We start from the raw sequence: 26668 nt of genomic DNA on the forward strand, positions 1-26668 counted from the left end.
AAAAGAGAACTTTCATCTGAAACTCGACAGTCTATTCTTGTTCTTAGAAATGAAGGCTATTCCACAAAATTGTTTGGGTGACCCTAAACTTTTGAACGGTAGTGTATATATATGTCGCACTTTTTGGGGAAATTTATTTGATAAACCCAACACCAAGAATAGACATTTGAAAGGCAATTTAAAATAAATAAAGAATAGTGAACAACAGGCTGAATAAGTGTACGTTATATGAGGCATAAATAACCAACTGAGAACGTGCCTGGTATGTTAACGTAACATATTATGGTAAGAGTCATTCAAATAACTATAACATATAGAACATGCTATACGTTTACCAAACAATCTGTCACTCCTAATCGCTAAATCCCATGAAATCTTATACGTCTAGTCCAGGGGTCGGCAACCCGCGGCTCCGGAGCCGCATGCGGCTCCTTGACCACTCTGATGCGGCTCAGCTACATACATGCCGCCCCCCCCGATTTTCCCAGGAGATTGATGGATGTCAGTGTCTCTCATAAATTACTCCCAGGGAAAAAATAATCCTATTTACACTCTAATTACTAAATAAAGGGCGTGCCCTAATTGTACTGCAGTAATTGTCCTCTATAGCATTTACATACAGCGTGCCAGTCGAGCCACATGTTGCATGTTGTTATTACTTGCACACACAGGAGACAGCAAAGCATACTTACTCATCAGCCACACAGCTTACACTGACGGTAGCCGTATCAAACAACTTTAACATTGTTACGTTACAAATATGCGCCACACTGTGAACCCACACCAAAAAAGAATGAAAAACACATTTCTGGAGAACATCCCACCGTAACACAACATAAACACAACACAACCATTACCCAGAATCCCATGCAGCCCTAACTCTTCCGGTCTACATTATACACCCCCGCTACCACCAAATCCCCCCACACATCAACCCCCCCCCTCTCCGTGCGTTGGTTGAGCGAAGAGTTAGGGCTGCATGGGATTCTGGGTATTGGTACCGTCAGTGTAAGATGTGTGGCTGCTGAGTGAGTACGCCTTGCTGTCACTTACGTGAGCAAGCTGAAATTGCATTCTACGTGTGGTCGAGCAGGTACACTGTTAGGGCAGACTGTAGAGGGCGCCAAATGCAGTGTCATCACGCTCTGATATTCGGGAGTCTCCCGGGAAAAGTGAGAGGGTTGGCAAGTATGACGCTATCAAGCGCCATTAGTTCAAAACTCGCGGGCTGCACTAACATCAAATTTCCACATTAAAGTGCGTGCCGGTGCGTGTGTCGGAGACCCCTGGTTAACATAGCACAAAGCATTTAAGCTTTGTATGCAGTGTTTTTCATTTAAAAAATTTTTTTGTGGCTCCCATTACTTTCTTTAATTTGTGAAACTTGCCAAAATGGCTCTTTGAGTGGTAAAGGTTGCCGACCCCTGGTCTAGTCTCTTACGTGAATGAGCTAAATAATATTTGATATTTTACGGTAATGTGTTAATAATTTCACACACAAGTCACTCCTGAGTATAAGTCGCAACCCCGGCCAAACTATGAAAAAAACTGCGACTTATAGTCGGAAAAATACGGTATGCAAGATGAGGCTGAGGAGGAGTACCAAGTCCAAAGCAGCGGCGAGGATGGAGGCGTCGGGTATGGTCCCGGGCTCACAGCAGTTGAGCAGAAACTGGAAGCGTTTCATGCCCTGCCGGATTGCACCCAAGTTCACCACATTTTTGTTTTTCATCGCCTCCTGGCTGGCCGCGAGGCGCTCCTGGAAACCGTGGGGTCCTGGACAAAGGGGAAACTCATTTTAGAAAATAAAACGCATGTGGAGACTTCTCCTAAACAGGAAGTGCTGCAGCACCGCTGCCAAATGATACTAAGTGGAACATTATTGTCTGATCTATACAGTACAAGAGAAGGAAGGAACCTTGCTGAAATGACAAGTGTAATTACACAGAGAAAGGTTGTGTTCTTCTTTGTCTTTGGATAATGGCACCTAACTCGTGACTGGAAGAGGCAACGCTGAAAGCAAGAGGTATGAACCGCACCACAGCAGAAAGATGGTTTAAAGGTCTAAACTATTTATAGTAAGAAATTATGAGGTGGGTTGGGGGGGGTCTGACGGAGTGAAGCATGCACATTTGTTAACACAGCACAGGTTTACCACAGGAACCTTAAAACAACCCATTCCAAAAGCAAAGATTAAAGCACACAGGTGGGAGAGAGTGATGGGGAGTGGGTGGGCAAGGGACAGCCGAGGGGTTTGGGGGAGGTCTACCATCTTTCTCTTCTGTGTGGTGAAGCTTGGATGGATTCCTCCTGCCAGACCTCCATTTACCGAGCCGCTTGAAGAAATTCTCTTCCTCGTCCCTGCCGTATTCCGGCCCCGCAGCGACCCCTTCTGATAGCTTGACGGCGCTGGTAAACTTCACCTGTTCGCGCATGGACAAATGCAACGGAAAGCCCAGTTCGTTGAGATGTCGGCGTCAAACAGCAACAGCGAGTACGTCTAGACTCCTGACCTTTGAACTCTGTCTTATGAAGGACAGTCGATCAACTGAGCTGATGTCCAAAAGGTCCTCCACACCGTCAGTAAGTCCGGAAAGAGAGGAACGTTTCAGCCAATTGCCTGGATACAGCATGAATAATGCAGTATAAGATGCTATACTTTTACATGCATATACAGCACCATAAAGGAAGCAGCCATACTGAGCAGGACGGACGGACAGCATTCATACAATCGGGGAAAGACACACTTTCGAAAGACAAAGAAGCCAAATGAAGGACGTCAGCTAACGTTGTTTCGAAAAACCTGACGTCAGTATGTTGTAAAAGAAGCCGGCATACCTTGAATGACCTCAGTTCAGTGAGAAGATCGAAGAATTAAAGCTTTTTCTTTGTCTTTTTTGCTACATTTATTTCAATGGCTAGACTAGTCTCAATAGGGGTGTTTGCAGAAGAACTATGTCTCCTATGTTTTATGTAAGGACTATTTACTATGTGGTTAACTGCTTTTCATACTCTGTACTAGAGATGTCCGATAATGGCTTTTTTGACGATATCCGATATTGTCCAACTCTTAATTACCGATACAGATATCAACCGATACCGATATATACAGTTGTGGAATTAACACATTATGCCTAATTTTGTTGTGATGCCCTCTGGATGCATTAAACAATGTAACAATGTTTTCCAAAATAAGAAAACAACTTCAACTCAAGTTATGGAAAAAAGTGCCAACATGGCACTGCCATATTTATTATTGAAGTCACAAGTGCAGTATTTTTTTTTAACATGCCTCAAAACAGCAGCTTGGAATTTGGGACATGCTCTCCCTGAGAGAGCATTAGGAGGTTGAGGTGGGCGGGGTTGGGGGGGTGTAGCGGGGGGTGGGTATATTGTAGTGTTCCGGAAGAGTTAGTGCTGCAAGGGGTTCTGGGTATTTGTTCTGTTGTGTTTACGTTGTGTTACGGTGCGGATGTTCTCCCGAAATGTGTTTGTCATTCTTGTTTGGTGTGGGTTCACAGTGTGGCGCATATTTGTAACAGTGTTAAAGTTGTTTATACGGCCATCCTCAGTGTGACCTGTATGACTGTTGACCAAGTATGCCTTGTCACTTGTGTGTGTGTGTGTCAACAGCCGTAGATATTATGTGACTGGACCGGCACGCAAAGGCAGTGCTTTTAAGGTTTATGGGCGCTCTTTACCTCTTCCTATGTCCGTGTACACAGTGGCGTTTTAAAAAGTCATATATTTTACTTTTTGAAACCGTTACCGATAATTTTGAAACCGATACCGATAATTTCCGATATTACATTTTAAAGCATTTATCGGCCGATAATATCGGCAGTCCGATATTATCGGACATCCCTACTCTGTACATTAAGTATACTTTTGATGCTGGCGTCTTTAAAAGAGGCATTTGGATTTATGTAACATTCTGCTCTTCTTTGCCTCCTAGTCATACTCCTTTTTTTAACTTTCCTGAGGTAACTCTCCTGAAGGAATCAATAAAGTACTATCTATATATCTAGTCCCATGTTTTGGTGTTCTCCCTTATTGAGTCTAGGCCCTATTTGGAAAGAACTTCACAAAAAGCCAAAGAAAAACTAGCCTTGGAGCAAAGATAAAAAAAAGAAGTATGATCATTCAAATGCAGAATTAGTTTTTATCTTAATGTAAACTTATTACCTGGTTATGTAATCGTTTTGTTGGTTTGTCTGTTAATTAGCTATATGGTAGAGATGGGATGTATGGCTCTTTGAAGGTGAGCCAGAGCATAAGGAGCTGTTGTTAAGTAATTCAAATATCAAGAAAACAATGCTGGCAGCCGTTACAAAATCCAAGTATCAGAATATTTCAAATGTATATATTGCACCAATATAAACTTGGTGGAAATAATTCTGAAATATTATTATAATGAAATTGGTGTTTTATTGTATCGTTCCACAAGGTGGGATAAATAAGATCACTAATTTGCTAAACAAAACAACTTTGTGGCACAATAAAAACTACCAATTCTACAGATAAAGGTTATGCAAATAAAGGTTTTTGCGCATTTTATTAATACAAAAAAATATACAAATAGGTATTAAATGTGTATATGTTTATCCATCCATCCATTTTCTAACGCTTGTCCCTTTTTATGATACCTATAAATACAACTAGGATAACAATTAGGGTATGATAGAAATGTAAATGCAAAACTGTACTACGCCACCTGTTGAACGATTGTTTTCCAGGCGTTAATACCGCTTCCTCCCTAGCACAGCACTGTTGTGCACATGTACTGCAGGCAGCAAAATGGCTTGCAAACAAAAACGACTCTCAAATGGGAATTGGTTTTCATCATTCACTTAAAAGAGCCGTTCAGAAGACTTCACTTGTTCGCGAACGTCACACCGCTAATAGCGGAATAACTCAAAAGGTCATTGGAAGATTTAGATTTTCATGAAACTTTAAGGAAATGTTCGAAAAAGGATGAAGAAAAGTGATTAGATTTCAGGCCTGAACTGGATAATTTCTTCAATGTTACTTTACGTTTACACGTATACTAGCTGCCCCGAAGAGACACAAGATAGTGGTGATCGACAAGAGTGTTCACTCAGTTTCATTCTTTCCCCTACAGATAGCTCCCAAAGTAATGGGTGAATTTGCCACTACCTTTTAGAAAATGTCTGAAATGGTATAAGGAACAAGTCATTATATTTAGGGCGGATCCGGATCACTTCAACTTCTGTTTGTTTGTGTATGCTACACTGCAAAAACTGAAATCTAAGTAAGATGAAATATGTCAAATAAGGGTGATATTTGCTTATTTTCTGTCTGATAAGATAATTCTTCTCACTAAGCAGATTTTATGTTAGAGTGTTTTACTTGTTTTAAGGGTTTTGGTCCTAAATGATCTCAGTAAGATATTACAGCTTGTTGCTGAGATTTGATGAGCTATATTGAGTAAAACATGCTTGAAACTAGAATATCAACTGTTGCAAAGCTGTGTCATTAACACTCACAAGTATAAAACTACTTTTTTAAAGTAATAATGGCACGAGCATTTACTTAATTTAAGAATATTTTTCAACATATTGAGCAAAAAGGTCTCTTTTTCAGTGGCCTAGTGGTTAGAGACCGGGCTTTCTGCTCCGCCGCTCCCATTCTGTGGAACGCTCTCCCTGACCACCTGAGGGCACCACAGACTGTGGACGCTTTTTAAAAAAAAGGCTTAAAAACCCTTCTTTTTAAAAAAGCCTTTTTTTTTTTTTAGATATATGCATACTAGTTCTAGCTATTTGGCTTTTCTAGTTTTTATTTTTATTTATTTTGTATTATCTTTTTAATACACTGTAGCACTTTGAGGTTGTTTACTCAATGTAAAGTGCTTTTTACAAATAAAATCTATTATTATTATTAGAGTGTCCGCCCTGAGATCGGTAGGTTGTGAGTTCAAACCCCGGCCGAGTCATACCAAAGACTATAACAATGGGACCCATTACCTCCCTGCTTGGCACTCAGCATCAAGGGTTGGAATCGGGGGTTAAATAATCAAAAATGATTCCCGGGCGCGGCCACCGCTGCTGCCTACTGCTCCCCTCACCTCCCAGGGGGTGAACAAGGGGATGGGTCAAATGCAGAGGACACATTTCACCACACCTAGTGTGTGTGTGACAATCATTGGTACTTTAACTTTTTTTTTTCTACCAAGAAAAGTGCACTTGTTATTAGTGAGAATATACTTATTTTAAGGTATTTTTGGGTTCATTGAGGTTAGCTAATTGTACTTGTTTTGGAAAGTCTTGACAAGCCAAATTTTCTTGTTCTATTGGCAGATAATTTTGCTTAGTTCAAATAAAATACCCCTAATTTTAGTATTTTTTTTCTTGTTTTCGAACACTGACTTTTCGCAGTGTAGCGGCCCAGACTCCACCCACAGGCTTCACTCAGTTTCCTTCATTATGCTTTAGATAGCTCAACAAGTTATGGGTGGATTTTGATGAATATTTCAGGAAATCCTGCTGACAACGACTTAAGTTTGCAGCACGGTGGCAGAGGGGTTAGTGCATCTGCCTCACAATACGAAGGTCCTGAGTAGTCCTGAGTTCAATCCCGGGCTCGGGATCTTTCTGTGTGGAGTTTGCATGTTCTCCCCGTGACTGCGTGGGTTCCCTCCGGGTACTCCGGCTTCCTCCCACCTCCAAAGACATGCCCCTGGGGATAGGTTGATTGGCAACACTAAATTGGCCCTAATGTGTGAATGTGAGCGTGAATGTTGTCTATCTGTGTTGGCCCTGCGATGAGGTGGCGACTTGTCCAGGGTGTACCCCGCTTTCCGCCCAATTGCAGCTGAGATAGGCTCCAGTACCCCCGCGACCCCAAAAGGGACAAGCGGTAGAAAATGGATGGATGGATGGATTTCAGGAAATTAAATGGAATAAAGAATAAGTCATTGCATTTAGGCCAGACCTGGGCATTCTGCGGCCCGCGGGCCGCATCCGGCCCTTTGTGCGTCCCTGTCCGGCCCGCGTGAGGCCAATTATAAATTACAAAATACATTTTAAAAAGTATCTATGTCGAGTGTGCAATACAACGGTGCTGCTTTTGTTTTGAAAATCGTTATTTGTATTACTTCCGTGTGGACGTATGCGTGTGCGTGATTGTGAGTGAATGTGAACAGCTGCAATCATTAATTACAAAATAAAGTTGAAAAAACATCTATGTCGTGCGCGCAATACAACTGTGCTGCTTTTATTTTGAAAATTATTATTTATGGGCGTGTGTCAGTGTGTAACCTGCGAGTGAAGGTGCACATGCAGCGACAAGTGATGCACGGTTTACACCCGAGACGCTAAAAAGAGAAAAGTTGATGAAGAATGGCGTGTTTCCAACAAGACATGGACTGCCAAGCAACGTTCCCTCTAAGGTGCGTGCCTGCGCAATTGCGCACTGCTCAAGCGTCTGCTGCGCGCAGCAAATATATGCCGCGCACCAAATCAAATCCCATCTGAATTCTAAACAAAATAAACATATTTATTCTATGTAATTTTGCAATGCAACTTTGAGTGACAGTGACAACAAGCGGCCCTAATGGTGTTCGTCAACACCGTTCAATTGAACACCGTTCAATTATTGTAACGTCTATCGAGATGCTGCGAGGCCAGGAATTATATCGATCACTTTATTGAGCAAAACTGTTTATATTCGGCCATAACCACACCAAAAACATAAGTAAAACACTTCTATCTCGAAAAACTAGTCATTTTCTGCCGTACAAACCAGGCCAAAACCAACTTGTCATCTGTCACCAACACGCATACCACTAAACCACTGGTGCGTTTATGGCCACACAAAAAGTCGGACAACTCAAACATCACACAAAGTTACACTATGACTCCTCAGTCATACGTGTGCTTATTTTACTGTCATTTATTATTAATGTTAATTTATTTATATTAGTCATGGAATGCTGTTACATACACTATGTTGAAGTATTACTATTATTATTAATTATTATTATTATTATTATTATTTATCTTACGGTATATATCAAAAATAATATTGAGCAAAATTTAATTGAAATATTGTTGATGTGGCCCTCCAGCAGTGCTCGGGTTGCTCATGCGGCCCCCGGTAAAAATTAATTGCCCACCCCTGATTTAGGCTATCTGGGTCACCGTCTGGATTGAGGACAATATTACTATTGGGCCTAGCGGACGTCTGTGCTCCCAGAATGCTTTTCCAGTTCTTTACATTGTTCATATGCTTGTTGTGTCCTTCATCCATCTACAAACGTTTGTACATCTGAATTGTGCAACTTGCATCACACAGCTCGTCTGACCGTGCACACAAGGATGGGGAATGCAACACCAACACAAATAACAGGAAAATGACAACATGGATGGATCCCCGTCCACATACGTAAGACAGAGAGGGTGAGTGGTAGGTGAGTGGTCCTGCGGCATGCTGAGGTGCAAAAGAGGAACACATACAAAAGGATGCCATGTTAGAGTGACAGGATACATGGTGCATGGACGTGGAGAGGCGGTATTGATTCTTGAGTTGAAATGCAATCATGTGCGAGACAAAGTGACAGCAGATGAGCCAGCAAGTTTAGGACAGTCAGATACTCTTGATTGGTCTTTTGGCTTATTGGCTCACTGCACCTACCTATGGGTAGTTTAAGTTTCTTGCGAAGTGAAATACGTCTGGATCTTGATCGGGAACGCCGATCCGTGGTGGTGCCAGAGTGGGCAGTGGTGCAGTCTGAAGTGTCCTGTTCAGACTGGCTACTGGTGTCGCTGGCAGCGCTCTGCGACTTAAACATCTTCCTCCAAAAGTCTTTCCTGCCGAGCAGAGCTCCCGGGATCTGATCCTCGCTGCAAAGACACATGCAGAGACAGCACATTTCAACTTAGAGAAAAAAAGTTCATTTTGAACATTTTGTTTGATTTTGTGTAGAGAGATGGCAGCTGGCTTGACATGGATGGGACAGTAAAATGGAAATGTGGTGAGGTGAACACTCACTGTTCGGGGGTGTGGGGGGGTCTGCTAGAGATGCAGCTGCGACACTCATCTGCAGCACTGGACACCTGACCCTTCTCCCCGGACACACCCGCCTCTGACCTGCACGCACACAGGCCAACACACACACAAACAAAGCGCTCAGGCCGGCTGACGCAATAAAACCCGCACACCCACTTAAGTGTGCGAAGGAATAGCACACTTGCAGTGGCGTACACTTATCGCTCGCTATATCGTGCTTCAAATATCACGGTTTCACTCCATCGCAGATTTAAAAAAAAGAAAAACAATATATATATTTCAAGCATATTTTACATGTTTTTAGCCTAAATTCATTGGTAAACTAGGTTTTGTTTATGCATTATATCCATTACAGTGGAGTATTTATCTTATGTTCTATTAATTATGTTGTGGCGATGTACATTGTTGCGTCCCGGAAGAGTTAGTGCTGCAAGGGGTTCTGGGTATTTGTTTTGTTGTGTTTATGTTGTTTATGTCTCCCGAAATGTGTTTGTCATTCTTGTTTGGTGTGGGTTCACAGTGTGGCGCATATTTGTAACAGTGTTAAAGTTGTTTATACGTCCACCCTCAGTGTGACCTGTATGGCTGTTGACCAAGTATGCATTGCATTCACTTGTGTGTGTGAAAAGCCGTAGATATTATGTGACTGGGCCGGCACGCAAAGGCTGTGCCTTCAAGGTTTATTGGCGCTCTGTACTTCTCCCTACGTCCGTGTACACAGCGGTGTTTTAAAAAGTCATAAATTGTACTTTTTGAAACCGATACATACAATTTTGAAAAAGATACAGATAATTTCCGATATTACATTTTAAAGCACTTATCGGCCGATAATATCGGCAGTCCGATATTATCGGACATCCCTAGTTTTTATGCTTTAACTGCGAAAATATATTTTTCATTAATAATAATCCTACTTCACAGAAATTCCTTTACCATGGTCAAGCCTGGAACCAATTAACCACCATAAACGAGGGACGAGTAGCCCTTCCCAAGTCTCTTTCGCCCCTCCAGTATTGGCGCCTTATAGCCCTTCAAGCCCACCGTGTCTGAGACGTGTAGTAAAACAAGTAGGAAAGGAAGTCTGATATTTTGATTAAAACTTTTCAAAATTATGACTACAAAATGTTTTTGCTTTCCACTAAATGTTGGCCTGAGGTGAAACTCTAACCCTAAGAATACCGTCACGTTACACCACTGGGTGTTCCCTAAACAGAAATGACAAGTGGAAGCAAACTACAGATCCCCGACTTGTGCATTCCTTCGAAAGTTGAGGAAGTAATCAGTGATTACACAAATGGAGACACAATGAAATACAGTCAATCATTTGAACTGTCATGCAAGACAAAACAAACGACATCAAAGCAAGCAATGATGAAAGTGATGAAAAAGTGGGTGTTTTATTTAAAAAATTTCAAAAATCTACAAAAAAAACAATTGTCTGCTACCTTCTTGGAGCTTGCAGTTTGGTCTCATCCTTCTCCTCAGGTTTCTTAGTGGCCGTGACCTTCTCTGCACTGTCCAGGAGTGCGCTCAGAGCCACTCGGCGAAAAACATTTCCATGTGCCTCCTTGATGAACTGCACGAGCTGGCGGATGTCACAATAGAGGCCCTGTGAGGGAGGGTGACAAGTAAAGGCTGTGAGCGACCTCACTGTGATTCTTCACAAGACACCTCCTCATCATGTGCGTATGCAAATAAACGTTGTCAGGCTTGTGAGTGGGAGGCTAGTGTTGTGGAAGAGTGTGTCATCTTCCGCCAACATCCACTAGTCGTGTCAGCCTCAAGGCCTGTTGAGTGACAGTACACTTCAATGATCCTGGCAGGTGGATGTCTGATGCTTGAGTGATTTTGATGTTATGTGACATGATGTAATCTCGCTGTAACTAGAAAATGCAAACCACTTAGAGTGTAATCTGCATGATAACTGGATATTTCCTAACATACCTACAATTGCCGCCAAGCAAAGGAAATTATATCTGAGCCGTGATTGGATGCTCAGTCAGCACTACATGGGTCAAACGATACATTAAATACAGTGATACTGTGTCCCTCAACTCGATGTTTCTGTCATTTTTAAAAAACATGTGACTGATACAGCTTCTGTATCATTTGACTGTCATTTTCGGTATAAAAAACACCTTGTACTGTTTGCATTAGAACAATTCCAAAGTGTGGGATTATTTTGATCCTATAGCGCCAAATAATGCAAATGTTCCTTTCTTCCAGTTTACCATTTAGGTCATTGACCAGAGTTGTATATTTCATATTGCTTTCTGCACATCTATTTGTTAAAAAAATCAATTACCGTATTTTTCGGACTACAAGTCGCAGTTTTTTTCATAGTTTGGCCGGGGGTGCGACTTATACTCCGGAGCAACTTGTGTGTGAAATTATTAACACATTACCGTAAAATATCAAATAATATTATTTAGCTCATTCACGTAAGAGACTAGACGTATAAGATTTCATGGGATTTAGCGATTAGGAGTGACAGATTGTTTGGTAAACGTATAGCATGTTCTATATGTCATAGTTATTTGAATGACTCTTACCATAATATGTTACGTTAACATACCAGGCACGTTCTCAGTTGGTTATTTATGCCTCATATAATGTACACTTATTCAGCCTGTTGTTCACTATTCTTTATTTATTTGAAATAGCCTTTCAAATGTCTATTCTTGGTGTTGGGTTTTATCAAATAAATTTCCCCAAAAAATGCGACTTATACTCCAGTGCGACTTATATATGTTTTTTTCCTTCTTTATTATGCATTTTCCGCCGATGCAACTTATACTCTGGAGCGATTTATACTCCGAAAAATATGGTATATTTGCAATTTAGGAAGTTTTTTGCAGGTTGAATGTACAGTAATGACTGATTTATCAAGCAGGTGGCACCATTTTCCAACACCAGCACAGAATTATTGCAGTATTAATACAGCCAGTCAGTATGCCAATTAGACGGGAAGGCGTGGTTCCGTTGGTAGAGGGGCCGAGCCAGCAACCTGAGTGTTCCTGGTTAAATCTCCGGCTTCCGCCATCCTTGGGCAAAACACTCCACCCTTGCTCCTGATGGGTCGTGCATGGCAGCTCCCGCCATCAGTGTGTGAATGGGTGAATGTGGAAATAAGTGTCAAAGCGCTTTGAGTACTTTGAATGTAGAAACGCGCTATACAAGTAAAACCCATTTAACATTAGATGTCATTTACGAATGACATCATTTGCAGCATTATTTGCTTTTCTGTCTATTACTTATCTTTTGTGTGCCTGTATAACATAATTAACGTATACTACCGTTCAAAAGTTTGGGGTCACCCAAACAATTTTGTGGAATAACCGTCATTTCTAAGAACAAGAATAGACTGTCGAGTTTCAGATGAAAGTTCTCTTTTTCTGGCCATTTTGAGCGTTTAATTGACCCCAAAAATGTGATGCTCCAGAAACTCAATCTGCTCAAAGGAAGGTCAGTTTTGTAGCTTCTGTAACGAGCTAAACTGTTTTCAGATGTGTGAACATGATTGCACAAGGGTTTTCTAATCATCAATTAGCCTTCTGAGCCAATGAGCAAACACATTGTACCATTAGAACACTGGAGTGATAGTTGCTGGAAATGGGCCTCTATACACCTATGTAGATATTGCACCAAAAACCAGACATTTGCAGCTAGAATAGTCATTTACCACATTAGCAATGTATAGAGTGTATTTCTTTAAAGTTAAGACTAGTTTAAAGTTATCTTCATTGAAAAGTACAGTGCTTTTCTTTCAAAAATAAGGACATTTCAATGTGACCCCAAACTTTTGAACGGTAGTGTATAGTTTGCAGTGGTGTACAATTGTTAGTATCTTACATATACTTATATATTTTCCCCATTCTGGGTTGCCACAGCAACAGTTTTTAGGTCAGATGCCCTTCCTGACGCAAACCTGGCTCTCTGTTTTCCTCTAGTTTACTCTGACCATTGACATAATTGGCTTCTGTCAAGGTAGCATGATAGCATAATTAATCATCTTAATTAGCAGAACAGAGTGGCTAATACTGTCCTCACAGCTTCAACATGTTTCATCATGACAGCCTTGTATGCCAGGTGGAGTATTTAGTTTTGGTGCAGAGAGGCATAAACAAGTATCAAGGCAGATGGACGATTTCAAGCACCCACCAGGTTTTCAGGGCTGTGAAGCTCATGTGTGGTGGAGGCGCAGCGGGTGATCAGCGACTTGAACATGCAGCCCACCACAACCGCCTCCATGTTCTGTGCCACCGACTTATTGTCCCCCGTGGTGAAATTGTTCCCGAAGCCCGCTTTGTCTGGAAGCAACAGGCAGGCGGCAGAGACCAAATCAAACGCGTGTGGTTGAGTCAGCAGAATATTCCATCAAAACAGTAAGCCCGAACGACAAATTTGAGGGATCAGGTGCAAAGAAAGTGGGTCTATACAGCATATGGGTGGGGGGAGTAGCAAACTGAAAAGGATTCTGGGTAGGGAAGAAGGAATACATGCAGGTGACTTAGGCCTGCTTTTTAAGCACTTTGAGGTAATGATTCTCTTGGTCTATAGAATACAAATTTAAAAATGTGGAGTTGCAGGCGAGATTTGTCACTTCAGGACAGAGCGAGAGGGGCAGCAATGGAAGCAGTGCCAAAAGAAGGTTCTGATCAGGTGGATAAGTTTATCACATCTCTAATATTATTTTATTGATTATACATCATGTGTATCTACCGATGTTTCGTTTTTTCGCCCTCCTGGACCTCTCACCTGCACTGCCGTACTCTGCAAGAGAAAAGAGGCGGAGCACAGGTTGATTGACATCAGGCCAGCACAGACATGTACGTCGTTTTAAGGAAAGGACGTGGCACCTTCACCTCCGCTGGGAGGTGAACCACAAACGAACGCTGGTAAAATAAACACGCACACACACACACACATCTTTAAAAAAATACAAAGGTGCCTTTCAGAATCAAAAACGCTCATCAGTTCGCCACTTGCCAATTTTGCAGCATTTTGTCAGTGTGGAGACAAACAAAAGCTCAAATTTCAATGCCAAACTGTATCGGCATGTACTGTCGACCATGTCTCAATGCTGAGCAGTAATGCTGCTGATTGAATAGCGATGTAATGGGCAAAGCTTTGGATTGGCAAGTGTACAAAATGGATGAGTAAGGAAGGAAGGAAGGAAGAAGGGATTCAGCGTGTGGAGGGGGATGTGAGGGTGTGTAGGAAAGGACCACAACGAAGAGGGACAAGCGGCGGTGAAAGGAAGGTTAACAGAGAGATAAGTGGCGATAGCACTGGAATGGAGAACAATTCAGCTTTGGCAAGCACACATTTGAGATTCTTGGGTAATATGACCATTGACCAAAAAAACAGTTGCTGTAAAAGTCACTACAAACAAATCTATCTGTATTGATGGTCTGGTAAGGTAAAGCCTGAATTATACACCTTTTTAAAACTCACCTCGACTCCAAGCAACATCCAATTTCACCTATTTTGTGGACCAATTGGAAGAAAATTGTGTCGCAAACTGACTTAAATGACAGGATGTTTTTCACCTGCAGCTTCCTCAAGTTGTGACACACCATTGTGAGTCTGGCCACATACTCACTGTCGGTGATGGGCTCCATGCAAAAGCCCAGTAGAGCGTGAAGAAAGTCCACAATGTTATTCAGCGAGTCTTTGTTGACGTAGTCACGCATTGTCTGGCGAAACTGCAGCTTGTCTAGCTTGTAGAGGCTGGTCAGACAGTTTTGGGCCTGACAAGACAGATGTATGAAATATTTACATCAGGAAATAATGCAGAAGTCCGTCAGGAAGTGATGAAGCACTTTAAAAAATGTCATCAAGACACAAAGGCTATTATGGTGAATAATTCATTGCAGTGAAGAATTGTGGGAAAAGCACGCACAAAGGAGGAATCTGACCTGCATCCTGAGACGATCTCCCGATAGACCACGGTGTCCCTCGCCACATCCGTACGCGCAGCCCAGAGACTTCACTATCTTGATGAGCATGGTGAGGGCCAGCCGGTGGGTGCTGAGACAGGAGTTTTCTTCCTGTTTATCGCAAAAGAAGCAAACATCACCATAACGTCGAAAAAACAAGCAGCTGTTGCGTATGACTGCTGCCAACCTTTTTGTCGTTGTCCTTGTTATTCTTCACGTCATCCTTACTGCCTTGCCCACTTCCTCCGCCGCTTCCGCCTCCACCTCCTCCTCCGCCGCCGCCATCTCCCCCGCCTCCTCCTCCGAGGCCCTGTCCGACAGTATCCTTGGTCCGTGTCTCTTCGTTCTCCTTGTTGTCGGGCTTGGACAGCTTTTTGCCTATCCCAGGCACCATGCCCAGCTGCAGTAGGCAGTCTATGATGTTGAGTGCCACGTCACAGATTCTGGAGCTGATGTCGTGGCTGAGAACGGCATAGAGGGCGCGCAGCACAGCCTGATACAAAAGGAGAAATTCAGCTGGGTTAGCAACAAACTTGGCAAACTTCAGTCTTCTTGAACAGGAGCACCTTGTGAACACAGGAGGGTCTCAATCATTACAGTGAAGTGTGTTCGGAGGTATGGGCCGGTAACAAATTTTGCTGGACGATGTTTTCGCCCACAAATTATTGCCAATAACCAATACCAAATTAATGTATTATACATGTAATGTAATAATATTAATAATGATAATAATAAAAATACAAGTAACCCTTTTCGAACGCAACTAACTTTTATTTGTCATTGACATGTTTTACCATTGTAATTGGAAGATAAATAACTTTAAATGATCCTAAATAAGTAAACAATCATGAAAACAAATCCGACTCTCAATCTCTGTTAGCAAAAATTGCACTTCAATAAATACTGAACATCTTAAAATGCATTGTTTTTCCCAGTTGAAAAGAACTTGGTTTGTTTGGTCTTTTTTCAAATTGAGGGACAGCGGAGTTCGGTTCAAGAACTCCTTCATTCCGCACTCCATCCAGCTGTATAATAACTTGCCATACAGCAATAGATGATATCTGTCTATTACCTGACACCTTCTATGTTAGCTACTTCTCTTTGTTTTTAATGTCTATTTTCTGCTGGATTTACTCTCTATTTTATGCTGCAGCTGTCACATATACTGTAATATTGTACATGGTAATTGTTATATATTGCATATATGATATAGACATAATATAATATAATATATCAATGTAAATAATATACTGTACATATATTATGTAAATATTACGTATATATGTTATATTTTATATCGCTATATTTAGTCTATTTATACCTGCATTGTCCTTTCCATCCTTATACTTTCCATCATTGTAACTGAGCTACTGTGTGGAACAATTTCCCTTGTGGATCATTAAAGTTTGTCTAAGTCTTTTTTCATTGTTGCCATCTCTTTCTGAAAAATTCAGATGCTGAGAGCGATGCACAGAGTGGACCCTTTTGCACTTTACTTGGAAGCGACAGACGAAGAAAACAAAACACACAGACTGTAATTTAAATTAAATTTATCATTCGATAAAGGCTTATGTGTTTTCTTAGTGACTGTGGCGCTCCAGAGCGATACCGATTGTTTTTCGAATTACTGCACTATCACTGGTCTTTTTCGAACCAATATTCTTGCCGATGGTCATCTAGACCATTCCAGTCTTGTGCAGGTTTACAATCTTGTCTTTGAGATCTGTGTGGAGCGGGTCCCTGAAGTCTGTTTTTTGGGAGTTCACATAACAGAGAACCTGACCTGGGGCCGTACTTATCAAGCTTCTTAGAATTACTCCTAAGAAGTCTGCTAAGAGTTGACTTAAGAGTAAATAAATTCTTCACTGAAAGCTGCACTTAAAAGTTAGTTATCAAGCGTCTTACTCACACTTTCAGCGAAGTGTAGGACTGAATCTTAAGTGTCACACTCAGAGCTGAATTACGACATTACTATGTGCCGTAAACGGAATTTTAGGTGACGTCATTTCTGTGTCCATAGAAATGACCATTCACGGAATGGAATCCGTCGTCTAAGAATAAAAAAATATCTTGGAAATATTTAAGTGGACAATGGGAGTGTATAGTTTGACAATAAACTACAAAATAATACAAAACAAACTAGTCCCCGCCGGCACTCACGCTACCGCTCCCTCTCTTCTATCGCCCACACACTCACTGACGTCACTCACCTCACGGCCACACACATACGCTACTGTCATAACATTTTCTTTCCAATTCATTAATTAGGCAACTCATTTGAAACTGGTGTGGGTGGCTCTATATATAGTAGCCCACTGCAGACACATGCAGAAATCAACAAGGAATCGAAAAGTATTAAATCTGTGACAAAAATAATATCCGCTCTGTCTAAACGATACCGTTTGATCAGCTGCTCGTCATCAAAAAAAACAAAAACATTGTTCCGTTCCCTGAACGTTCGCGCACGTCTCTCTCGCCTCAGTGCCATCCCCTGCTGGCAACTCCTAACCACTTAAGACACCTCTGAAGGTCTCTTAAATATCGTGGAGAGTAGGAGTGATTCTTAGACTTAAGAACGTTGACAAAAAGCTTTTATTCTTAAGTTTGAGTAGGACTAAATTTCGCAAATTCTCAGGACTTAAGTGTAAAATGGCACTGTAAGAAGCTTGATAAGTACGGCCCCTGGTGTGCAAACGCCACCAAGTTGGTGAAGAAAGCCCAGCAGAGACAATACAACATCCCTCAAAAAACCTCTGCTTTATTTAGAGCATCCTCACCTACTGTCTGTGTGGTACTCAAGCCACATTGTATAACACAGAAGAAATTGCTCCATAGGGTCATTAAAGTACCAGTAGAGTGGAAAAACAAGTTTACTTTATATGCTTAATTGTGTTTCATTGTATGCATGAAACCATATCCAATTGTATTTACAAGCCGCAAAGTATGTGAAAATACCGTCTAAACATCACAAAATGCCACAAACTCAGTCAGCTATTTTGAATGTCCTCTGTAATTTGTGCGCTTCCTCGACACATACTGTAACTGGTATACGGCAGTCAAAATGCCTACCGGTTGGTAGGGGATCAGTGACTTATTTTCCTCTTAGGTTGAAGTATACAAATTAACACCTGAATGACTGAGGCAAGGCCTTGGAGAATATGATGTGGTAGATGAGACAAAATTGGACTCAACGTGTTTGGAGGCAGGGAAATGAGAGGGGTTCACTGCCTCCAACACCATCCCTATCAAATATAGAGGTGGAAACAATTTGTTTGGGGCTGTTTCTCTCACCAAAAAAAACCCTACTCAGATGTTTGCAACCCTGGTGAAAAACTACAGGGAACGAGACCTCTGGGCTTGCCATCAAGCTTTGGGGATAAAATATTAATTTCCCCTCAAACAAATATAAAATTAATTTTTAGGCTTTAGTTTAGGTTCATTTTCTAGATGTATTTTTTATTCTGTCTCTCTTAGTTACAATTATTTTACCATCAACATTTTGTACTGTTTATATCTTTGTAAGGCGGAAACAAGGACAAATTTGGATTTTAAAAGTTGAGGGGACACAACTGGCTTGCATGTTTTGGAGTAATATTAATGGGAAACAAATACATTTAATAAAATGAAATAACAAAAAAAACAGAATTAAATAAGTATTTTGTTTTTGAAGTTTGCATTATGATTTACTTTAATGTTTACTTTGTATATCCAGGATGTGAATCGAACCAACAAAAAACTTATATACCTATGCAATTGTGCAATCAGGAAAGGCAAACACTTCAGCTGCAATTTGCTTTCTTATTCCCTTTGAGCAAGTCTTAGTCACCACCATAACTACCTTTTAGCGGAGTACTACACACCTCTTGTTTGGATTTTTAATTTGTCTTACTATTTATTTTTCGTGATTCATATTGCCGTGTGAAGGCCAACTTGCTCTTATCACGCATCTAACCGCTGATTGGTCAGCTGCTGCGTGCTGTCATTCATTGTCATCTTGGCAACTAGGCAGCCCTAGAAAGCCAACCAATGAGCTTGTGGGCGGTCTAACAACAACAACAACCTTCAAACTGAGGGTCCGTTTTCCACCTGGTGCTAGTGTTTGACTTGTGTCCATTCAATAGTATAGCATGGGACAAAAACTGCTTTTTGAAAACATGAGTTAACATGTTCCTTAATGTACGGTAACCTTGCTTATTCATGTAAATTCACATTATTTTAATAATTTGCATCTTTATCGGTCACTTACTGTGAGGTCCAACATGCCGTTCTTCAGCACAAAGTTATTTGTGCCTTCTATGTTCTCGCCTTCCTCCTGGCAGGAGTAGTTGATGCAGGAGTCGGTCAGGCTGCGAGGAAGGTTAGCACAGGCCAGAGGCTCCACGGGCATCTCTGGGACGATCACAGGGTTGCAAAGCCTCTTCATATGCTCAGTGAAGAAGTCAGCGTAGCCTACGTTAAAAGACGCCACGGTTGTGTTGAATGCAGCCATGGTGATGGTGGAGATCTGGGATCGAACTTTAGGCAGCAGAAAACAAGACAAAGTCAATACATAACATTCTGATTCTCAGATTTTAGGCGTTGAGTGCTTGAAACAAGCCTCTCTTACCCTCTCTAACAGTGTTGTCACTGTGGCTGTTGGAGTGGTCGGGCATGTCTCTGAGTAGTGAGTGGTGGGAATGCGAATGCTTGGTGCTCAGACTGTCGGCATCTGCGGCTGTGTCTGTGCTTCCCCGACGTGTGAATTTACCTGTGACAGATTATTATTATTCGATATGGAAAGAATTAATCTACCTCTACTTTATTTTATCCATTCATTTTCGATACAACTTGTCCTCATTAGGGTTACAGGTGAGCTGGAGCCAAATTTAGAGTCTTCTATTAGCCTGACATGCGTGTGTTTGGAACAGTGGTGGAAACTCCACACAGAGACGTTCCAACAGAGATTTGACAAGACTTTTGACAAGAACAAGAAAGTTTGATCATATTACACCTATACCTGCACTGGCTTCCTGTGCACTTAAGATGTGACTTTAAGGTTTTACTACTTACGTATAAAATACTACACGGTCTAGCTCCATCCTATCTTGCTGATTGTATTGTACCATATGTCCCGGCAAGAAATCTGCGTTCAAAGAACTCCGGCTTATTAGTGACTCCCAGAGCTCAAAAAAAGTTTGCGGGCTATAGAGCGTTTTCTATTCGGGCTCCAGTACTATGGAATGCCCTCCCGGTAACAGTTAGAGATGCTACCTCAGTAGAAGAATTTAAGTCCCATCTTAAAACTCATTTGTATACTCTAGCCTTTAAATAGACCCCCCTTTTAGACCAGTTGATCTGCCGTTTCTTTTCTGCTCTGCCCCCCTCTCCTTCGTGGAGGGGGGGCACAGGTTCGGTGGCCACGGATGAAGCTCTGGCTGTCCAAAGTCTGGACCCGGGGTGGACCGCTCGTCTGTGCATCGGTTGAGGACGTCTCTGCGCTGCTGACCTGTCTCCGCTCGGGATGGTCTCCTGCTGGCCCCACTATGGACTGGACTCTCAATATTATGTTAGATCCACTATGGACTGGACTCTCACAATATTATGCTAGATCCACTCGACATCCATTGCACCGGTCCCCCATGGGGGGTCCCCACATCTGCGGTCCCCTCCAAGGTTTCTCATTGTCCCATTGGGTTGTGTTTTTCCTTGCCCTGATGTGGGATCTGAGCCGAGGATGTCGTTGTGGCTTGTGCAGCCCTTTGAGACACTTGTGATTTAGGGCTATATAAGTAAACATTGATCGATTGATTGATTCTAAGCCAGATCTCCTGAATGTGAGGCAGACATGTTAATCATTAAGCCACTGTGTTGCCAAATGGGGTTTCCATATCTTATGGGTTATACTTGTATCGCGCATTTCTACCTTTAAGCTACTCAAAGCGCTTTGACACCATTTCCACATTCACCCATTCACACACACATTCACACACTGCCCACGGACACAACGGACTTGACTACGATAGTGGAAGCCGGGGATCGAACGAACCGCTCTCCCAACCGAGCCACGCCGTTCCCATTCTGAATATTAAGAGTAATCTGCCTACCCATAATTGTGGCCTGCCATCCCCCACGGTCCAGTGCACGTCGATCATCTCCCAGGCCGGAGAAGCTCCCAAAGGAGAATGCACTGCGGGTGGGTGAGACATCGAGGTGGTCATCATGGAGCAAGAAAGGGACACCCATACGACGCTGGCGTTTCTTCCCTGTGTGATGGAAGGGGATGGATCCCTTTCTCTCCCGATCCTCACGCCTATTCTTGAACTGAAAGAAATTAACTTCTCATTTAAAGGCCTACTGGAAGCCACTACTACCGACCACGCAGTCTGATAGTTTATATATCAATGATGAAATCTTAACATTGCAACACATGCCAATACAGCCAGGTTAACTTATAAAGTGCAATTTGAAATTTCCCGGGAAACTTCCGCTTGAAAACGTCTATGTATGATGACGTATGCGCGTGACGTCACGACGGCAACGGAAGTATTCGGACCCAATGTGTCACCATACAAACTGCTCTGTTTTCATCGAAAAATTCCACAGTATTCTGGACATCTGTGTTGGTGAATCTTTTGCAATTTGTTTAATGGACAATGGAGACTGCAAAGAAGAAAGTTGTAGGTGCGATCGGTTTATTAGCGGCGGACTACAGCAACACAACCAGTAGGTTGTGTTGTGTTTGAGCTGGATAGCAGACGCACTACCGTGAGTACAGCTTTGGCTTCAAAACATTTGATCACTTGCCCGTACGTGCGTGTCGCTATGTGCATGTCACGTACGTAACTTTGGGGAAATATATGTTTCTTGCCGACTCTGATGGCGGCCGGGGTGTCGTCGAAAGCTACAACGCCCGCCGCCGCTCCGTAGCTAAGTTAGCTTCAATTGTTAAGCTTTGCCAAGCTGGAAATTATTAACCGTGTATTTACATATTCATGGTTTAATAGTATTGTTGATCTTCTGTCTATCCTTCCAGTCAGGGTTTTTTAAAATTTTGTTTCTATCTGCATTTGAGCCTGATGCTATCACGTTAGCTCCGTAGCTAAAGAGCTTTACCGATGTATTGTCGTGGAGATAAAAGTCACTGTGAATGCCCATTTCGCGTTCTCGACTCTCATTTTCAAGAGGATATAGTATCCGAGGTGGTTTAAAATACAAATCCGTGATCCACATTAGAAAAAGGAGAGAGTGTGGAATCCAATGAGCCAGCTTGTACCTAAGTTACGGTCAGAGCGAAAAAAGATACACCCTGCACTACACTCTAGTCCTTCACTCTAACGTTCCTCATCCACGAATCTTTCATCCTCGCTCAAATTAATGGGGTAATCGTCGCTTTCGCGGTCCGAATCTCTCTCGCTCCATTGTAAACAACGGGGAATTTTGAGGAATCCTTCCTCCTGTGACGTCACGCTACTTCCGGTATAGGCAAGGCTTTTTTTTATCAGCGACCAAAAGTTGCGAACTTTATCGTCGTCATTCTATACTAAATCCTTTCAGCAAAAATATGGCAATATCGCGAAATGATCAAGTATGACACATAGAATGGATCTGCTATTCCCGTTTAAATAAAACATTTTCATATCAGTAGGCCTTTAAGCCTATCGTCTTATCTTTACATATATTAATCAAATCAGTTAGGCTGACCTTCTTGAAGATGTTCATGCCAAGGTCAGACGAAAGGTCTGGCACTGCTTGGCGACGAAGGCTGGTAAGTGAAACCTTAGTGAACGTCTCAGTGCTCAGAGATTTTCCCTCCTCGTTGCATTTCAAACTCATGTCCTATCAAAAGCAAATACATTAACTATGCTTATGGAATAAAAACAACAAATCTGACTGATCTTAAGACTGTCACCTGGGTTTTATGGGTGTTGACCAGGGAAGGGGTGGCAGCCACCATGGAACTGCTGCGTGGCCGCGACAGAGGAGCAACCAGTGGTTCAGGGGCCCGTTCGGGCCTTTCTTCCAGAATCTGTCTCAGGCGTTGGCGGTAATACATCAAGGCCCAGTGCACCCCCTCCTCTGTCCAGTGGGGCTGCAGAAGGCAACGCAGCACCGCAACATCAAAATAGGTGGCGTAACGAGCTCGCTGAGACAGGGATGCTGGCACAGCAGCCGGAGCTGATGTCCTGGAGGAAAATGACAGTCAAGAATGAATGGTTGTTTTTGAGGATTTCCAACAACACCTCTAAGACAATAAGCCATAAACACAACAATATTCTGATGTCATTATCTTTTCACCTGCCAAAACAATGTTTGTATACAGCGGTACCTTAGTTTTTGTACACCTTGTCTTTGTACAATTCGGTTTTTGTACACCGTCCCGGTTATCATGTGGCCAACATTTAATTCAGCGGAAATGAGTCGCCCCCCCAAAAAAAAAACCCACACATTGTTGATAAAGTCGCTGTGATTTTTTTTTTTCACATATAACTGCAAAATATCCCACCCTGGGGCTAAATATGTCATGTTCTGTTAGTGCTGGACCACTAGGATCTGGAGCCAGAACTGACCTGCAGGAAAAAAAGTGTATTTAATCATGCTCACACAGAGCAAAATCCACACGCAAAACACAAAAAAATAAAGTTCAGGAAATGGGCAAAAGGGCAAAAAATGATGCACCTGAATGCATTTAAAGCTGGGTGCACGCATAAAGACAATGGGGCTATTTTTGTCCCAATTTTCCCCTTCCGGCCAAAGACTGCAAATGCCTGTTTATCTTATGTATTTAACCTATTTTTCCAAAGTGGGTATGTGTACCCTCAGTGGTACGCCAGTTGTCATAGGGGCTGAATACGTCTGAACATTCGTAGTAAGCAGTGCTCATCTTGTGAACAAACACGACACGGTGAGTGCAATGCAGACAGAGAAAAGGAGACAAACAAAGTTGTTCATTGTTGCGTGAACAAATAGGTAAATTTGATGAATATGCTGTGCATTAAGGGTGTTTAATATTGACGATGTCTTTTATTAGACGGCATTATATTTGACCCAATTCTTTTGTTTGAGCTGCACATTAAGAATTTTACTCAAACAGCCTTCTTTCATCTCCGTTATAATGCCAAAATCCATCCCAATTTGTCCACCAGTGTTACGTCTCATCTTGATAGCGTACTATTTTGGGGTGTCCCCATGTCCAGCATTAAAAGATTGTAGTTGGTACAATATGTGGCTGCTCGACATTTGACTATGATAAGAAAGTTTAATCACTGGCTCTAGGTACACTTAGTGCAATTTTAAGATGTTATTACTTGCATGCAAAATAATAAACAGTTTGGCACCATCTTATCTTGCTGATTGCATTGCACCCTTTGTTGCGTCCCGAAATCTATGTTACAAAAACGTTGGCTTATTAGTCACCCCCAGAGTCCTCAAAAAGTCTGCAGGCTAGAGTGTTTTCCACCCGTTTCGCAGTACTCTGGAAAGCCCAACCAGCAACAGTTAGAGATGCTACCTCAATAAAAAGATTCAAGTCCCGCCTTAAAACTCATTTAATACTTTAGCCTTTAAATAGACCCCTTTTTAGACCAGTTGATCTGCCGCTTTTCTGCTCTGTCTGCCTGAAGAAGGTACCAGGTGCCCACGGATAATCCCTGGAGAGGTACTAGTCTGAAGCAGGTGTTAGCTGACCCAAATTAAGACCCGAGATGGACCGCTTGTTACACCACTCTTCCATGCACAGCTATAGACATCTCTGCGTAGCTGACTGCATGAGGCTGGAAGAATGGGCCGGATGTGGCCCGCAGGCTGCAAGTTGTATAGACCTGTTGTATGTTCTTATAAGATTGTGTTATACAATTGTAAGATTTTCTTTTTTTTTTTTTTAGTTTAGGATTTTATTTGTCATAAGTAGTCCCAACCCAAGATCATCAACATTCCCTCATCTTGTATGTCCTTTTTTCACATATTGCCTGTTTTTTCGTATGCTATATTTCTTCTTCACTAAAGTTATGTTAAAGGTATCTATTTCAGTCATCATTTATACGTATTCCTTAATGTTTTCTGCATGTAAAACTATAACCTGTTCTCTTTAATATGTGTTTTGTGCTGGTATTTTTGGGTGTCTGGATGAATGTCATTTCAAAAGGGAAAATGTTCTTCGTTTTTTTGTACGATTCGGTTTTTGTCTGACCTTTTGGAATGGTTTACTAACAAAAAGCAAGGTACCACTGTATCATGCAATTGCATGATAATTATATGACGCCATCATATGAAACAAAATCAGCTGTACATCAGAGTGACATAAAGAGCAATTGCAATATATTTCAGCAGTAGGAGCTTCAGTGTACGTGAGTCCACTGCTAATAGGTCTGGACGAAGGTCAGCATTTTGCGAGCTGCACAGTGTATCGAGCGCTGCTCACTCAGTAGAAACATATTGATGGAGGAAGGCATTTAATCTTGGCGGCTGCAATGAATGAGTGAAGAAGAAAGGGTCGATATCTACATGAATCACTTTGGGAGCATACAGCTGTGTCATGTTTCACTGTATAGCCAGCAGCTGTCTGCCGCTGTTGGGTCAGGCCGCCATTGAGACAGGGTGACGACAGCCATGCCAAACCCCCTTCAGATGCTGGCAGAGGGAGGAATGAAGCGGCGGATGGCGGTTGCCACGGAAACTGCTTCCCCATCAGCAGGTGTGCAAGCTATGCGGTGCAGCGACATGACTAAGCGGAAATAATCAGAGGAGCTGAAATGTTATAATGGGGTGTACTCAGTTATTTATTGTATGAACATATTCAGGCTGACTTTCATCTTTACTTACTCAGAATGACAGCCAATCAGCTGTGAGCTAACAAAACACCCACACACACTTCTGTTATGCAGGGAATACGTTTAAAGCCCACTGCTGCTGAGTCACAGTACCACAGTATGAATGTTAATGACACTAGATGTTATTTTGTGCATGATTTTGCATAATCATGATGTCAGATGCCGTTATCTGCCCAAAAAAGACAGCCTAACCTTTGCCAAAGACACACAGACTGACCTCAAAGTCTGGCAAGGATTCCTGGACATTGCCAGACTTGCTGCGGGCAGACCAAACCAAGCCAGGAAGGAAACACTGCCAGCGCGTTACTTCAGCACAATTACCCCAGTTATATGTGCAAATACTCCCTCAAGACGAGGCTGTGCGACACAAGCGGACGGAGTTACTCGAAGCGACAGCATTACACTCGTCTTCGTGTGGCCCAGAGGGTCGAGCCGTGTGCTTCACAGACACGACCACAGGGCTAAATGTTCAGCCATCAGCGCAATGATGGCACCGGCTTTGGGGTCAATGCGGGTCACTGCTGCCCCCAGAGGAATCATTCATCATGAAAACATTGGACGGCAATAATAAGGAACATACACCAGGGTTTTACTGCATGAATGAACAACACACTGAAGCATGAAACAAGGTTGTGTGTAATATCAGTGAGTAAGGCAGATGATATCAAAAGAACACAATTTATTTAAAGGGGTCATATTATGATTTTTTTACATTTAAAACACTTCCTTGTGGTCTACGTAACACGTGATGGTGGTTCTTTGGTCAACATTTTGCATAGATTATGTGTTACAAACCATTTTCAGGCCGCTTTCTGATTGTCTCTTTAGAATGTGCCGTTTTTTGGGTCTTATTTACATGCTGAAGCCTTCCTACAGGCCAAGCCCCCTTTT

General features: G+C 42.2%; 1 protein-coding gene across 3 annotated transcripts in view; it reads right to left on the minus strand.

Annotated features, from left to right (window-relative positions):
* The window catches only part of LOC133659689 (protein unc-80 homolog), a 117859-nt gene that overhangs the window by 67156 nt on the left and 24035 nt on the right, over window positions 1-26668 (minus strand). The window contains exons 9-25 of one of the 3 annotated variants that reach the window (XM_062062284.1): window positions 22861-23134; window positions 22653-22787; window positions 21056-21272; window positions 19579-19719; window positions 19219-19487; window positions 15160-15465; window positions 14952-15083; window positions 14636-14783; window positions 13753-13803; window positions 13192-13340; window positions 10476-10639; window positions 9013-9111; window positions 8656-8864; window positions 8407-8451; window positions 2514-2620; window positions 2270-2423; window positions 1604-1776 (exon numbers count right to left, since the gene is read on the minus strand). In XM_062062284.1, coding sequence (XP_061918268.1) covers window positions 1604-1776; window positions 2270-2423; window positions 2514-2620; window positions 8407-8451; window positions 8656-8864; window positions 9013-9111; window positions 10476-10639; window positions 13192-13340; window positions 13753-13803; window positions 14636-14783; window positions 14952-15083; window positions 15160-15465; window positions 19219-19487; window positions 19579-19719; window positions 21056-21272; window positions 22653-22787; window positions 22861-23134 — 2773 coding nt within the window. The remainder of the gene's footprint in view (window positions 1-1603; window positions 1777-2269; window positions 2424-2513; window positions 2621-8406; window positions 8452-8655; window positions 8865-9012; window positions 9112-10475; window positions 10640-13191; window positions 13341-13752; window positions 13804-14635; window positions 14784-14951; window positions 15084-15159; window positions 15466-19218; window positions 19488-19578; window positions 19720-21055; window positions 21273-22652; window positions 22788-22860; window positions 23135-26668) is intronic. The other 2 variants (XM_062062301.1, XM_062062293.1) reach the window with 2 other exon arrangements.

This window comes from Entelurus aequoreus, linkage group LG01 (assembly GCF_033978785.1).
Source record: "Entelurus aequoreus isolate RoL-2023_Sb linkage group LG01, RoL_Eaeq_v1.1, whole genome shotgun sequence".
NCBI lineage: Eukaryota > Metazoa > Chordata > Actinopteri > Syngnathiformes > Syngnathidae > Entelurus > Entelurus aequoreus.